Consider the following 15293-nt stretch of genomic DNA (forward strand, 5'->3'; position numbering starts at 1 on the left):
TATAACCGTGTGTTAGTATTAGTGCGAGTTTTCAGAGAATGTATGTAAATCACAAAGCTCATCTGAATTTCCTGCGGTGTAGAAATATTCTCAGCAACAAGAGTGATCAAATGAACATCCTACACCTGCAATTATTATAAGCATATATATATTTATTTTATTTATTTAACCTTTTTTTAACTAGGCAAGCCAGTTAAGAACAAATTCTTATTTTTCAATGACTGCCAAACCCTCCCCTAACCCAGACGACGCTGGGCCAATTGAGCGTCCCCTATGGGTTCTTAACAGTAAATTGTCTTCATTCTGTGTTTTCCAAAGCAAATCATAATTTGTATGCTGTATCATACGAGGCAGGTTGTCCACATTTGCATAGTGTCAGACCACAAGAATCAGCAGTGTTATAGTGATGTAGAAATATATGAGCCGTGATTGTGTTCAATATTATAAGGCTAATGTTATGTTTCTCCATGTACTGTGGAACATTTTGGTAACACTTTTCTTAGGTCTGATTTTGATTTATGGTATAGTTTCAATAAATCCTTGAATACAGAACATTGTTTATTAAACAGTAGATGGCAGCCCTGCACCTAAACCAAACAGTCTCTGCAAAGGCCAATTCATTTTTACAGCCTCTTTTCATTAGGCTACTCTGTATATCAACTCACCATAGACCCTATTATGTACACACATTCTGGCCATTAATCATGATTCAAATTTTCCTACATGTCAACACTACCTGGTCCTTTAATTGAGCTTCTATATATAGTAGTTTGCACATTTCACTTTATCTACACTCACAGTTTCCCTATTTGTACAATGCCAATGCTCTTACTTAAGGTATAAGTTGTAGTCAGTGTGTGTGTCAGTGCTGGACTGTTTAGTATACCCATGTTTTGGTATGTGAAGGTATTTTATCTCCTGCTAACACACGTCATGCAGCCAAGGTGTCAGCTGAGCCCCCGCAGAGCACTCTATGACATAAGAATCGCATTGCCCACGGGCTGTCGAAAGCTGGAGTTCACTCCAACACACGGGTTGAGCCTCTTGCCTCGAAAAGAAATAGAGTCAGCCATCTTTGGTGTATTTTTAAATGGTGTGAGTGTGCTCAGGGCTGGTGATCTCATAGCATTTAGGGCCAAAGTAACAGCATATGCTTATTGTACAGCGCTGGCTTTGCCAATTCCAAATGATCGTGCTGTAACATTAGGAGATACACTATGGAATAGGAGGGAGGTGGGAGAACGTGGAGATAGATTATGGTGATAAGTTCACCATGTAGAGCCAATGCTCAGAGAAGGTCTGGAGGCAGGAGAGGGCTGGTTTCCGTCAGCTCTTGGCAGGAATTGGAGAGCCTTCCTGAGTGGTCCCCACCCACTGGCAATACAGCTCACTCAGGGCTTTTTTCTCCTTCTCAGCAAACCATAGCCTACAGCTAAAGAGGAACTGTTTGGATGGCTGTTACACTCTAAGAAAGTTGTGGGAAAAAAGAAAAGACAAAATAATATATATATTATAAAGTTGTGCAGGTAGTAGCATAGGCAGCCGACAGTGGCCGCTAGATCTCTAAGATTGATGTTCATTCCCGGTAATACACTCTTGTCCCCTGTGGACCGGCTAGTACATAAAGCATCCTCCATTCAGGCTAAAAAGGCATAATTTTCCTCCTCAACTAGCTTTAATGGCGGACCGTCTGAAAAAAAACTGGGAAAATATGTGTACTGTCTTAATAAAACATAATTTTCCACCACAATTTTCAGATTTTCCGACAATTTAAGATGATTTATGTAGATCTAAGCTTTCCATTGGCCAAATACATTATTAAACAAACTTTCTATTCCGTTTTCAAAGACCTATTTTAAAATTTGTGCTGAGTTCATATTTATTTTAAACTAGCTAACTAAAAAAAAACACTAAAAAACAATACCATGATTATAGTGATTTGAAAGATTAAAAAAAATTAAAGTTATATTGTCACATGCGACAAATACAACAGGTGTAGACTTTACTGAGGAATGCTTACTTACCTAAGAAAAGATTAGCATAAAAAGGAAATCGTAACACAATAAAATAACAATAACGAGGCTACAGTATATACAAGGAGTAACGGTACCGAGTCAATGTGCAGGGGTACGAGGTAGTTGAGGTATATGATGTAATGTGTACATGTAGGTAGGGGTAAAAGTCCCTAGGCAATGAGGATAGGTAATAAACAGAGTAGCAGTGTATGTGAAGAGTGTGAATGGTGTCGATATGCATGCGTATGTGTGTGTATTGTGTGTGTGAGTGTATGTAGTTTGTGTGTGTGTGTGTGTGTGTGTGTGTGTGTGTGTGTGTGTGTGTGTGTGTGTGTGTGTGTGTGTGTGTGTGTGTGTGTGTGTGTGTGTTGAAGTGTCAGTGTAGTATATGTGAGTGTGCATAGAGCCAGTGTAGTATATGTGAGTGTGCATAGAGCCAGTGCAAGAATATCAGTGCAAAACAAATCAAATATGAAAGGGGGTCAATGCAAATAGTCCGGGTAGCCATTTGATTAACTGTTCAGCAGTCTTATGGCTTGGTGGTAGAAGCTGTTTAGGAGCCTTTTGGTCCCAGATGTGGTGCTCCGTTACCGCTTGCCGTCTGGTAGCAGAGAGAACAGTCTATGACGGGTGGCTGGAGTCATTGAAATTATTTTTAGGGCATTCCTCTGACACCGCCTGGTATAGAGGTCCTGGATGGCATGGAGCTCAGCCCCAGTGATGTACTTGGCCATATGCATTACCCTCTGTAGCGCCTTGCGGTCGGATGCCAAGCAGTTGCCATACCAAGCGATGATGCAGCCAGTCAAGATGCTCTCAATGTTACAGCTGTATAACTTTTTGAGGATCTGATGGCCCATGCCAAACCTTTTAAGCCTCCTGGGGGGGAAGAGGCATTGTCGTCCTCTCTTCACGACTGTATTGGTGTGTTTGGAACATGATAGGTCTGTAGTAATGTGGACACTGAGGAACTTGACCCGCTCTCGACCCGCTCTACTACAGCGCTCCACTACAGCCCTGTCGATGTGAATGGGGGTGTGCTCAGCCCTCTGTTCCCTGTAGTCCACGATCAGCTCCTTTGTCTTTCTGACGTTGAAGGAGAGGCTGTTGTCCTGGCACCACACTGCCAGGTCTCTGACCTCCTCCCTGTAGACTGTCTCATCGTCGTCAGTATTTTTGGTTGAAGTTTAATTGAACAGTATAAAACAATCAGAATGGAGAAAGACCCATTGAAATCACTTAGAATGCATGTGTTGCCACCCTAGGGTCACACACTACCCACCCTAGGGTCACACACTACCCACCCTAGGGTCACACACTACCCACCCTAGGGTCACACACTACCCACCCTAGGGTCACACACTACCCACCCTAGGGTCACACACTACCCACCCTAGGGTCACACACTACCCACCCTAGGGTCACACACTACCCACCCTAGGGTCACACACTACCCACCCTGGGGTCACACACTACCCAAAGAAAATGTAGAACGTGTATTATTCAAAAACATCAAATAACATCAAATACCACCATACCTTAAAAATAAAATGTAATACTGTGATTTTATATTTTGGCCATATCTCCAGTCTGTGCTAGCTAAACAGTCCTGTATCTTAGATTGTTTGCTTGTTATGCAATCCTCAAACTGCCATCAGTTTGAAGATCTGAACACTGTAATTGTATTATGGTGTCACTGTGTGGTTGAAAAATATCTATACTGTGTTGATTAAATGACATCCAACTATTTACATCTGTTATAGGCACCGAGGTGGTTGTAGGCTATTGGGGCAGTATACCAGAGATTGTGGCTATAATTGTATTTATTTCACCTTTATTTAACCAGGTAGGCAAGTTGAGAACAAGTTCTCATTTACAATTGCGACCTGGCCAAGATAAAGCAAAGCAGTTCGACACATACAACGACACAGAGTTACACATGGAGTAAAACAAACATACAGTCAATAATACAGTATAAACAAGTCTATATACGATGTGAGCAAATGAGGTGAGATAAGGGAGGTAAAGGCAAAAAAAGGCCATGGTGGCAAAGTGAATACAGTATAGCAAGTAAAACACTGGAATGGTAGATTTGCAATGGAAGAATATGCAAAGTGCAAAGTAGAAATAAAAATAATGGGGTGCAAAGGAGCAAAATAAACAAATAAATTAAATACAGTAGGGAAAGAGGTAGTTGTTTGGGCTAAATTATAGGTGGGCTATGTACAGGTGCAGTAATCTGTGAGCTGCTCTGACAGTTGGAGCTTAAAGCTAGTGAGGGAGATAAGTGTTTCCAGTTTCAGAGATTTTTGTAGTTCGTTCCAGTCATTGGCAGCAGAGAACTGGAAGGAGAGGCGGCCAAAGAAAGAATTGGTTTTGGGGGTGACTAGAGAGATATACCTGCTGGAGCGTGTGCTACAGGTGGGAGATGCTATGGTGACCAGCGAGCTGAGATAAGGGGGGACTTTACCTAGCAGGGTCTTGTAGATGACATGGAGCCAGAGGGTTTGGCGACGAGTATGAAGCGAGGGCCAGCCAACGAGAGCGTACAGGTCGCAATGGTGGGTAGTATATGGGGCTTTGGTGACAAAACGGATTGCACTGTGATAGACTGCATCCAATTTGTTTAGTAGGGTATTGGAGGCTATTTTGTAAATGACATCGCCAAAGTCGAGGATTGGTAGGATGGTCAGTTTTACAAGGGTATGTTTGGCAGCATGAGTGAAGGATGCTTTGTTGCGAAATAGGAAGCCAATTCTAGATTTAATTTTGGATTGGAGATGTTTGATATGGGTCTGGAAGGAGAATGACGAGATGCTCGTGTCTCCACCCTAACAACGGGAGTCGTTGTTCACAAAGGCGGAAGACAGGCAGGAGGACGCCAGATCAGGTGGGAACATTATAGCCAATGAGAGGGCAGACACAACTCTGTTATCAAATATGTGTTCAAAGTTGCTGGAATGACACGTGCGTCCACTTATATCAGTACACTTGTAACAACCTAAGCATTACGAAAGTTATATTCGATCAAATAAATCGCACGTAGCAAATTTGCAATATATATATTTTTAACCAAATTCGACACACTCATTGGCCTCCATACACAAATTCCTCACTTCGTGGACAGATTTTGGGCGGAGTAAACCACCTCGCTTCGCCTCTTCCTCTCTGGTAGTAGAGAATTCCTCCCCTCGACCTCTGACGGGTAGTATCCTAATCTGCATAAAGAAATGACAGGCATTCTTGAGCTGAATCGGAGGGAGGTTAAACAGAGGTTCTCAGACCAAGCGAAGTTTTTTTCAATAGTTTTAACCCAACAATTGGCCTGAAGTAGGTCAAATTAACTTTAGGATTTGGCGATGACTTTATTGTGAAAGTTCATCGGGGACCGCGTGATTGTTGGTTTGGCGGTCCATTGAAGACAGAATGGGCCAGACTTCTGTCTCCTCCTTGTCTCAAAATGCGAGTGGTGAGTCTGCTTTCCTCATTCACGCGCATACAGATATATCTTATTGTTCAGGAAGTCGATAATGTCTGACAATTTTAACTCGTCTTACTTTTCTAACTTTACCCTTTTGAAATGCACATATTCAACAAGTTTGAGTTGGTTTGCTTGAAAATATCGGTCTTATTTTCCTTTTACTCCAATGTGATCGTACATGTGCATCTACATCATTGCAACTGATTTTGAATGCATAAAGAAAGCTTTTAGAATAATTGTCTTGCATTAGGAGATTGACAAGAATCGGATACTTTGTACCACTAACGGTTACGTTATGCTCATCAGTCATGGAACTAATGAGTCAACAATGACTCATCTTCGAAACCAGTTTTCAATACCCAAACTAAATCGCAATGCAAACTGGAAGACATGCAAAACAGATCATTTGTGCAATAGTGAACGGTTATTCCATAATAAAGAATCCAGTACCAAACTGCTCTGACTCTCCTTTTGACCGGTTTGAGTACTATGAGCTACATACTCAATGGGAGAGATACTGATCAGCACATCTGTTGTCTTTTCAAAAGAGAGCAGGGGCATGTAGGTTTGGTGAATTATCATACACACAATGAGTAACGAAACCTCGACAATGACCAGTGGTGTAAAGTACTTAAGTAAAAATACTTTAAAGTAAGTTGTTTTCTGTACTTTACTATTTCTTTGCCTGCTTTTACTTCACTACATTCCTAAGGAAAATAATGTACTTTTTAGTCCATACATTTTCCCTGACACCCTAAAGTACTTGTTACATTTTGACAGAAAAATTGTCAAATTCACACACTTATCAAAAAGTCATCCCTACTGCCTCTGATCTGGCGGACTCACTAAACACACATGCTTCGTTTGTAAATTATGTCTGAGTGCTGTGACCCTGGCTATCCATCAATAAAAAAAATATAACAAATATTGTGCCATCTGGTTTGCTTAATATAAGGAATTTGAAATGGTTTATACTTTTACTTTTGATACTTAAATACATTTGAGCAATTCTATTTACTTTTGAAACTTAAGTATATTTAAAAAAATATATATACTTTTAGACTTTTACTCAAGTAGTATTTTACTGGGTGACTTTCACTTGTATTTGAGTCATTTTCTATTAAGGTATCTTTACTTTTAATCAAGAATGACATTTTAGTACTTTTTCCACAACTGACTGAGACCAGTGGGATAACACAGTAGTCTTGCAGACGACATGTGTTCAATACCCGGTTGGTCACACATGCTCGAGCAAATTGACATTACTGTATTGATGTCAAAGTTACAGTAATATGTGGGTGGTTTAGAAATTTGCGTGGTCTCTGTCGGCATGCCACCTTTGGTGAGACAAAAAAAATTGCGGTCCTCCTTTTATCCCTCAGCAGAATAGTAGCCTAGGCTATGCAGTGTCAGCCGACAATGCACTTTAATTAATGCCTATCCATGTGGTCGCCTCTGTTTATAAAACAGGCAGTTGGAATGGCTTTATAGTCCTGATACCTGGCAAAGATTTAAGACAGCATTTTGGTTATTCAAGCTCTAAATATCAGCTACCGTAGGTGGCGGTTCCTAAAGTAAATTGGAAAACATTTTCCAAATTTTTATACAGTGCATTCGCAAAGTATTCAGACCCCTTTTCTTTTTCCTCATTTGTTTTACGTTACAGCCTTATTTTAAAATTGATTAAATAAATATTTTTCCTCCTCAATCTACACACAATATCCCCATAATGACAAAGCAAAAACAGGTTTTTAGATTTTTTTTAACGAAATGTATTAAACATAAACAGATACCTTATTTACACAAGTATTCAGACCCTTTGTTTTGAGACTTTCGAAATTGAGCTCAGGTGCATCCTGTTTCCATTGATCATCCTTGAGATGTTTTTTCAACTTGATTGGAGTCCACCTGTGGTAAATTCAATTGGTTTGGAAAGTGATTTGGAAAGTCACACACCTGTCTATATAAGGTCCCACAATTGACAGTGCATGTCAGAGCAAAAACCAAGCCATGAGGTCAACGGAATTGTCCGTAGAGTTACGAGAGAGTATTGTGTCAAGGCACAGATCTGGGGAAGGGCACCAAAAAATGTCTGCAGCATTGAATATCCCTAAGAACACAGTGGCCTCCCTCCTTCTTAAATCGAAGAAGTTTGGAGTTGGCCGCCCGACCAAACTGAGCAATCGGGGAGAAGGGCCTTGGTCAGGGAGGTGACCAAGAACCCGAAGGTCACTCTGAAGGAGCTCCAGAGTTCCTCTGTGGAAATGGGAGAATCTTCCAGAAGGACAACCATCTCTGCAGTACTCCACCAATCAGGCCTTTATGGTAGAGTGGCCATACGGAAGCCACTCCTCAGTAAAAGGCACATGACTGCCTGCTTGGAGTTTGCCAAAAGGCACCTAAAGGACACTCAGATCCTGAGAAACAAGATTCTCTGGTCTGATGAAACCAAGATCGAACTCTTTGGCCTGAATGCCAAGTTTCACGTCTGGAGGAAACCTGTTGTGGGGATGTTTTTCAGCGGTAGGGACCGGGAGACTAGTCAGAATCGAGGGAAAGATGAACGGAACAAAGTATAGAGAGCTCCTTGGATGAAAACCTGCTCCAGAGCGCTCAAGACCTCAGACCTGGGCCAAGGTTCACCTTCCAACAGGACAACCCAAGAGTGGCTTCGGGACAAGTCTCTGAATGTCCTTGGGTGGCCCAGCCAGAGCCCGGAACTGAACCCAATAGAACATCTCTGGAGAGACCTGAAAATAGCTGTGCAACGCTCCCCATCCAACCTGACGGAGCTTGAGAGGATGTGCAGAGAAGAATAGGTGAAACTCCCCAAATACAGGTGTGCCAAGCTCGTAGCATCATATCCAGGAGGACTTGCGGCTGTAATCACTGCCAAAGGTGCTTCAACAAAGTACTGAGTAAAGGGTCTGAATACTTATGTAAATGTGATATTTCAGCTTTTTATTATTAATACATTTGCAAAGATGATTAAAAACTGTTTTTGTTTTGTCATTATGGGGTATTATGTGTAGATTGAGGAACACATGAATGTAATCCTTTTTAAAATAAGGCTGTAATGTAACAAAATGTGGAAAAAGTGAATACTTTCCAAATGCCTCAGAGGATCATTAACTTCTTAATTGTTTTGCTGTGGATTGTTTCAAATCACAGGCGAGTAGGCTTTGCATTGTTGGGTTGTCCTCAATTTTGGCAGCACTCATGGCAATAGACTTAGCTGATTATTGAGTTGTGCCTGTCAGTGAAAAGCATCAAAAATATGTGTGAAGATGATGTGTCTTGAGTATAATTTGAAATGTTAAGACAAAAGAAGGGGGGGTTTTGGTGGCGAAGATATGGGCTCATCGCTCTCCAGAATGCACTCAGCTCTCCAGAATGCACTCAGCTCTCCAGAATGTGCTCAGCTGTCTCCTGCCAATTCATGCACATTAATTGTTTCATTGTGTGAATTGTTTGCCCTTTGTTTATTTGTATCAATTCCTCATTATATATATCACCGGTAGTAGGCTGTATCACATCTGGCCATGATTGGGAGTCCCATAGGGCGGCGCACAATTGTCCCAGCGTCGTCCAAGGTTTGGCCGGGGTAGGCCATCATTGAATAAGAATTTGTTCTTAACTGACTTGCCTAGTTAAATAAAGGTAAAAGAAAATGTTTAAAAAAATAATAAATACATATACACCAAGTTTTATATATATATATATATATATATATATATATATATATATATATATATATATATATATATATATATATATATATATATATATAATAAAAAGAGTACATTTACAGTTAATCTCTCATTTGGTTACATTAATATCTCTTAATGAATGGATTAATTACAGTCATTCTCTGAATGGAAACATTGTTTGCAGAGTTCAAAAGTTTTGGTTTATTTCATACCATGATTTATGAGGTTTGTCAATGTTTTTATTGTCTTGTTTGGAGCGGTCCATATGAGCATGTGTCTGGTTGTTTCTCTATCCTGTTGATGGAGTGCGCGAGCCTGATCAGCATAAAGTAGGCTACCTGGCCTGCAGCGAGCACATGTAGGAAAGTACATTTGAAGATCAGACATTTGGGGATGTCTGATTTCTGACCACCACTAATAATACACTAAGGTTCTGTCATTTTTGTAACCATGTGACAATGATTTTGAGAAATTAAATGTGAGTATGAAAATCATAACTGGCACGTAGAAATGGTAGGATACATTCTTAGCTTACCCAAAAGTGAAACTCACGTGCTGCCTGTCAGCTACCCAAGTTTATCATGCGTTGCGTTATCTTGAAAAATGCAGTTTGTGTTTTCTTCTTTGCCATGATCATATCAGAAATTGAAGAACAGGCCTACAAATTTGAAATCGCTAATTATCATGACAATTTAGCCCACTTTGTGAAACTCCCGGACAGCAGTAGTGAGTAGCCTAATTTCATTCCATAGGCTATTGTCCATTTGACCTGTCCTGTTTTTAGAATATGGTGTGTTTGCTAACATGATAGTTCATATTCACATTGAAGCAAATGTTTTATTTGATAGGACACCATTTAGGCTATTTGATCGGAAGCATACATGATATAAAAAGTGTCTCTCTCATGACATGTTTATACATTTGGTTGCCCTGCAGGCTACAGAAAAGGCCACAGAGGCTATATACTCTATCTACTCTATAGGCTACATGATTTGATGTATTGGTGAAGCACCACAGCACTGCGTCTCCAACAGCACCATGGAGAGGCGTGCTGTGCATGGACAAGATACATATTTTGCACCCCTGCCTTTGGCAAAGTGCACTGCTTATCATGGGGAGGCATCGGCGTTCAATTTAATAGCCCAAATGCCACTGGGTGAGAGAAGTTTTCATTGTTTTGAGGCTGAGTTATGTGAGGTGTTATGTGTTGGAGGTGCGTCTTGATCAGTTTAGCTCGGAAAATGCCGCCCTCGTCAATCTGCAGCTCTAGGCGTCCGCCTAATCCTGTCTGATGGGCGGGCCTGCCCTGCTGTCGGCACAGGGTGGAGCAGGGATGCATCTTCTGTAGCATACTAACCACAATGCTTACTTAACAATAACATTACTCACAAGTAAATGCATGCCTGACATTTCAACTCTTCAAGGCCTAAAGGACCTTCTAGTGCAGCAACATAACCCAAGGTGTTATGGTTGAGTTTACCTTGCAAGGTATGCATACTCTTTAACAACATTGTTCTCTCCATGTTCTTTTTTCTCCTATAAGTAATCATAGCCCATCATTTTCACTGTTCATAATAAAACATATCAGCTTTTTACATGTTTGGTTGGTTACACTAAATTTGAAAAAAATATTGAATGTCAAATAGCTTGGGATCTTAAAATACCATGATGTTTAAGTGCATAAACCCTCCCCGGTGACTGTATAAACCCTCCCCGGTGACTGTATAAACCCTCCCCGGTGACTGTATAAACCCTCCCCGGTGACTGTATAAACCCTCCCCGGTGACTGTATAAACCCTCCCCGGTGACTGTATAAACCCTCCCCGGTGGCTGTATAAACCCTCCCCGGTGGCTGTATAAACCCTCCCCGGTGGCTGTATAAACCCTCCCCGGTGACTGTATAAACCCTCCCCGGTGACTGTATAAACCCTCCCCGGTGACTGTATAAACCCTCCCCGGTGGCTGTATAAACCCTCCCCGGTGGCTGTATAAACCCTCCCCGGTGACTGTATAAACCCTCCCCGGTGGCTGTATAAACCCTCCCCGGTGACTGTATAAACCCTCCCCGGTGGCTTCAGCTGAAGAAACCTCTCCCTATTTCCCCTTGACCAAATATTTTTCTGGTTGCCGGTGGCACATAAAGCAAGACAATGGGAAAAACATCTGGTGAGCAAACAGCATGTCTGATTGAATTTAAAGCACACCGATGGATGTGAAGCATTTGAATGCTTTTTGTTTTGGTGTGTAGTTCCATCGTATGTCATTTGGCTACTCAAAGTTCTATTTGAGGCACAAACGGTATTGATGTTTTTGGTTATGACATGCCTTTCCAATGATGTCATCATCCGTTCAGTACGAGTCACACACAGCTTCAAATAAAACTTCAGGCTAATTGATAAATTGCCAAATCCGTCAGGTTATTAAACGTCTGCATAGGTCACAGTTCATAGTTCTTATTGATATGCATTATTATTTCGACTTTCTCCGAACTGAAGACCATCAGGCCAATATTAGGCTATCCCTAGACATTTGAAATATTCACGTCTAGAAGAGCCTCCAGGTTTCCGTCATAGCTGGAAAAAAATATAATTACAGGGGCAGTTTGGTGAAACTAATCCCGTCCGGACATGACGTTCTATAGTAATACTAGTCCTGTGTGAATATGGCTTATATACACATTTATGACTGGGACTGTACAGAAGTGGAATTTTCTGTGTCCTTCATTTCGTTACGGCTCCAAGTCATTCTCCTTGACTCTGAAGGGAGGCGTTGTTAGAGGTGAGGACTAACTTTGTTTGTGTCCCTAAACCATTTTCTCCCTTGTCAAGCAGCTGTTTGAATTATTATTGTCATGCAGTACTTTGTTTCATACTGTCTGTGAGTTATACCTCCACCCAAACATGAAAGCTGCTGCCTGGACTATACCAGAGATCAACACTAATATAATTTTAGGCTTTGTATACTGTATGTGTTAGGAGATCCACATTGACAACAAATCCTGAATGTTTTTTTCCCCTAGCAGATTGGCATTCTTCTGTATGTGGCTTAGATTTTTCTGCTGTCAGTGCAATCTCAATCATTGTCTGTTTGTTTAGTTTGACAGTCAATTAATTCACAAGATAATCAAACACATTTGAGAAGGACTACTGTTCCCTCTGTCAATGAAATTTGCTTGTCTAAGAACAGACTAAAGTTGTCAGTAGCCCCATTTAAAAGTTGGTACTGTAAATTTCAATGTCTCTCAATTGATTTGAAATATAGAGCTATGTCCCAAATTAGTTCTCCCAAATAGTCAACCTCTCTAACTCTCTCCACTGAGCAGCAACAAGTGAAGCCATTGTCCATTCGCTCCCAGGCAGTTCTAGTCTTTTTATTGAAGTCTAATGGTGATAATTGTGAGCTTTACAGATTTTTCTGTCATTAACCACACAAAGAACCTACTGTAACAGTCCCATTGTTCCTATTCGATATCAATCTGGGAATGAAACCATGGGATTGGAAGTTTGGAATGCAGCTGGCCCCACCTCTTTCATATTTGTTTGTAAGCTTAGCTTGATTAATTTAGACTAAATGTGATTATTGTAGAAAATAAATATAATGTGTCCTTCAATAGGCTTACCCCAAAATGCCCCAAACAGTTTGTGGTTGTTTGTGTCAAACTTTTTTTTTGTGTTTTTTTTTGTTGGTAGCTGTTTGGGATATAGAAAACTATCTATCAATCCCCCTACTGGGGAGCCAGGCCCAGCCAATCAGAATGAGCTTTTCCCCAAAAAATAGCTTTATTACAGACAGAAGTTCACTTCTGGTGTGGTTACACGTGGTCTGTGGTTGTGAGGCCGGTTGAACGTACTGCCAAATTCTCTAAAACGATGTTGGAAGCAGTTTATGGTAGAGTGATTAACATTCAATTATCTGGCAACAACTCTGGTGGAAATTCCTGCTGTCCACATGCCAATTGCACGTTCCCTTAACTTGAGACATCTGTGGCATTGTGTTGTGTAACAAAACTGCACATTTTAAGTGGCTTTTTATTGTCCCCAGCAGAAGGTATCTTGATATGCCACACCTGTCAGGTGGATGGATTATCTTGGCAAAGGAGAAATGCTCACTAAAAGGGATATAAACAGATTTGTGCACAACATTTGAGAGAAATAAACTTTCTATGCACAAGAAACATTTCTGTGAATATGACATTCACTGTAAATTCCTTGTCAGAATTGAGGAGAAAAGTCTGAAGGGAAGGTATTTACTGATCTGCTGTAGTTGTGTATGACATGTTCTTGCAGTATTCAATGCTGATCACCTCAGGCCTTTTCAAAATTCAATGTCAGGCCTCAGGTAAGACATTATCCCTGCCGGTCTGGTCATTCATGTTAATAATCACGAGTCATCATGGTTGTAAAAAAATATATTATAATAATTGCACCAATGTTTGGTAACTGCCATTTGCAATGAGAGAGAGTTATCAGTTTTTATATAGCTAATCAGTTTTATATGGGTAGAATGTTTGAACTTGGAACTGGCACTCTGCTGAAAGGATGAATGATCAATACATATTGGAAATGATATGTCGACCATGTCGACCGTGTAAACACAATTCAGGCTATAAACCTGCCTGATGGCTTGAAAAAGTACTTTTTCATTGCAATTGCATAAGATATGAATCGCCTTAGAATGATGGACAATTGTCATTCTCTAATCAAAACCCAACCCTCGAACAGTGTCACATAAGCTAGCTAGACAAAAACAAGATTAGCTGAAATAGAGGTGTTCGCTCAAGTTGCTAGAAATCACACTTGCCTCATACTGTGCTTCTCTTCACACTGGAGCACTTGCAATATACACCGAATGTACAAAACATTAGGAACAGACTCAATTCGTTGGGGCATGGACTCTACAAGGTGTCAAGCATTCCAAGGATGCTGGCCCATGTGGAGTCCAATGCTTCCCACAGTTGTGTCAAGTTGGCTGGATGTAGTGGACCATTCTTGATACACACGGGAAAGTTGAACGTGAGAAACCCAGCCGTGTTGCATTTCTTGACATACTCAAACCGGTACGCCTGGCACCTAATACCATACCCTGTTCGAAGGCTCTTAAATGTTTTGTCTTGCCTATTCACCCTCTGAATGACAAATACACAATCAATGTCTAAAGGCTTAAAATTTAACAGGTGACATCAATAAGGGATCATGGCTTTGACCTCTTCACCTGATCAGTCTGTCATGGAAAGAGCAGGTGTTCCTAATGTTTTCTACACTCTGTGTATAAACACTGGCTGTGACACATTTGATTATTCTCTAGGACCGGTGCCTGGGGTCACAGTTAAAGAGCCGCATTAGCTTATTACCTGTTATTTGTTTACTCAAAATGTTGTGCAGACATGATACCTTTCAGACCAATCAAATACATCAGACCAATCAAATACATTCAGACCAATCAAATACATCTGCCTTTGATTCTACTAGGTTCTACTCTATAGATGTGTGTGAATATAGGTTGTGTGTGACAGTGAATAGTGATTTGACGTAGGCTAGGTAACTTTCTTTGAATCAGAATTCAGTTGAGTTACAGAGAGAACAAGGATGGTGTGATTAACTCAAATTCCATTATCTTTTTACTTTTCTTTTCCTCGTGACAGTTCCCTACCTCCTTTCCTTTTTCAATTTAGGTCAAGCTAAAGTCATAAAGAATACACAAGGTCACATTTTACAGCCTAAGAATCCAAAAACAACCAAGGACTCAAGATCACTGGATATTGGGGGAGTGTCCTTGGCAGGGAATGTGGGTGTGCTCCTTTGACCTGTGTAGAGGAGTGCATACTGCGTAGTCTCCATGTCTGACTCCTCATATAACATAGAATTGCTAATGAAATCCATCATAAGGTGTAGGACACACGGTTCCTGGTTGTTAGTGATACGATACCTCTTGTCTGTCGTAATCTTTTGGTCTTTGTAGAGCCACACCTCCTAAGGTATTGAGGTAGGTCATGTTAACCTATATGGCCTTTTTGACGCCTCCAGAAATTAACCTTTGAACTACCTTCCGGCTTCCGCTTTTGAATCCTTGAGAAAAATATACATATAG

The 15293-nt window shown here is 40.8% G+C and overlaps 1 protein-coding gene across 3 annotated transcripts in view; it reads left to right on the top strand.

Moving 5' to 3' along the window:
• The first annotated feature begins 5129 nt into the window (after positions 1-5129).
• Positions 5130-15293, top strand: part of LOC139376820 (phosphatase and actin regulator 2) — a 49142-nt gene continuing 38978 nt past the window's right edge. The window contains exon 1 of one of the 3 annotated variants that reach the window (XM_071119758.1): positions 5130-5484. In XM_071119758.1, coding sequence (XP_070975859.1) covers positions 5442-5484 — 43 coding nt within the window. In that variant the 5' untranslated portion in view covers positions 5130-5441. The remainder of the gene's footprint in view (positions 5485-15293) is intronic. The other 2 variants (XM_071119759.1, XM_071119760.1) reach the window with 2 other exon arrangements.

The sequence above is a fragment of the Oncorhynchus clarkii genome, chromosome 20, assembly GCF_045791955.1.
Source record: "Oncorhynchus clarkii lewisi isolate Uvic-CL-2024 chromosome 20, UVic_Ocla_1.0, whole genome shotgun sequence".
Classification (NCBI taxonomy): domain Eukaryota; kingdom Metazoa; phylum Chordata; class Actinopteri; order Salmoniformes; family Salmonidae; genus Oncorhynchus; species Oncorhynchus clarkii.